Source organism: Phaethon lepturus, unplaced genomic scaffold (genome assembly GCF_000687285.1).
Source record: "Phaethon lepturus isolate BGI_N335 unplaced genomic scaffold, ASM68728v1 scaffold31761, whole genome shotgun sequence".
NCBI lineage: Eukaryota > Metazoa > Chordata > Aves > Phaethontiformes > Phaethontidae > Phaethon > Phaethon lepturus.
In genome coordinates this window covers 7483-8633 of record NW_010517497.1, presented here as the reverse complement: position 1 = coordinate 8633, position 1151 = coordinate 7483, and the positions used below count along the sequence as shown (strand labels likewise).

Sequence of the window (1151 nt, the reverse complement as noted above, 5' to 3'; positions counted from 1 at the left end):
TTCAACCCCCGCCAGTACGCGCACATCTCCGCCGCGCGCCTCATTGCGAGGCGCCCCATCCTGCAGGAGCGGGCGCGACAGAAGTGGGGTGAGTTGTTTCGGGGAATAACCCCCCTCTTTGGGGAAGGAGGGCAAAGCCGTGCAGCCAAAGCGGCACCCACTGGAAGTTCTTGGGTGATTTTTCGGTGAGTGCTGGCCATCACTTCCTAAGCTTAGGTACACGTTAGGGGTTGAATAACCCACGGCTGTTTTTTGGGGGATGGTGTCTCTGCCAGACAGTGTCCCCAGCATTTCTAAAATCACCTTTAAACATCAGCTGTGCAGAGAAAACCTTTTGCTCACCAGGCCAGGTCCAAGCTCCCACTCGCTGCTGGGAGCGTGAGTTAAGCGCAAGTTTGTCAGGGGGAGGGGCTGGTGGGGGCCCCGCGCAGGTACTGTAGTGGGTGCAGGCGGTGCGAGAGGCACCGCTTGTGCTGTGGGGGCCGTTTCCTCGCCGGGCGGGGACGTGTTAGCGGTTAGTGGGTGGGATCCTCTTGCTAGAGAGTTTCCATCTGAAGGCGTAACGGCAGCACTGGATGAAGCAGGCGCCTCGCCGCTGCCAGAGCGCAGTGGCTGAGCTTTCTGGCAGGCCTCGGCGTGGTGCACGGCTCCTTGAGTGTGGTAAAAGCCTGTTATCGAATTTCACCCTCTTGGGCGAGGCAAGCTTTTGGCTTTGCCCTTCTATGGAGGTTTTCGGGCCGGCCACTTGTTTTTCTTTCTCTCCCCAGCCGCATGGGCTGCACGGAGCTGAGGGGAAGCAAAGCCTGCGCCAGGCTGTGCGGGTTCCACAGCGGATGTCGTTCCTTGGCTGGCCGCCCCGCACTGTAACCCTGGATTTTGTTGAGGGTGATGGGAACCAGCCGTTTTGTAAAGCCCCGCTTCCCGGAGTCATGTGATGGCATGGGATTTCTGGGGTTTGTCTCACAGCGAGAAGCGCCTGCAGGCAAAATCTGGAGAGCGCAGCCTCCCTCCCCCTAAATACACACATTTGGGGGGTTAGAGCCAAGAATAAGAAACTAAAACTGGATTGTTTTTTCTGACTGTGAGTGTTTGCATTCCTGGGATTGATGAACCTGTGTTTCCAGCTCCGCTGAGCTGGGGTGCCTGTGATC

At 57.9% G+C, this 1151-nt stretch overlaps 1 protein-coding gene across 1 annotated transcript in view; it reads left to right on the top strand.

The window, feature by feature from the left end:
- POLD2 (polymerase (DNA directed), delta 2, accessory subunit) overlaps positions 1-1151 on the top strand; it is a gene marked incomplete at its 5' end in the record, with an annotated part of 5859 nt that continues 4708 nt past the window's right edge. Inside the window, one exon of the mRNA XM_010296424.1 lies at positions 1-88. Coding sequence (XP_010294726.1) covers positions 1-88 — 88 coding nt within the window. The remainder of the gene's footprint in view (positions 89-1151) is intronic.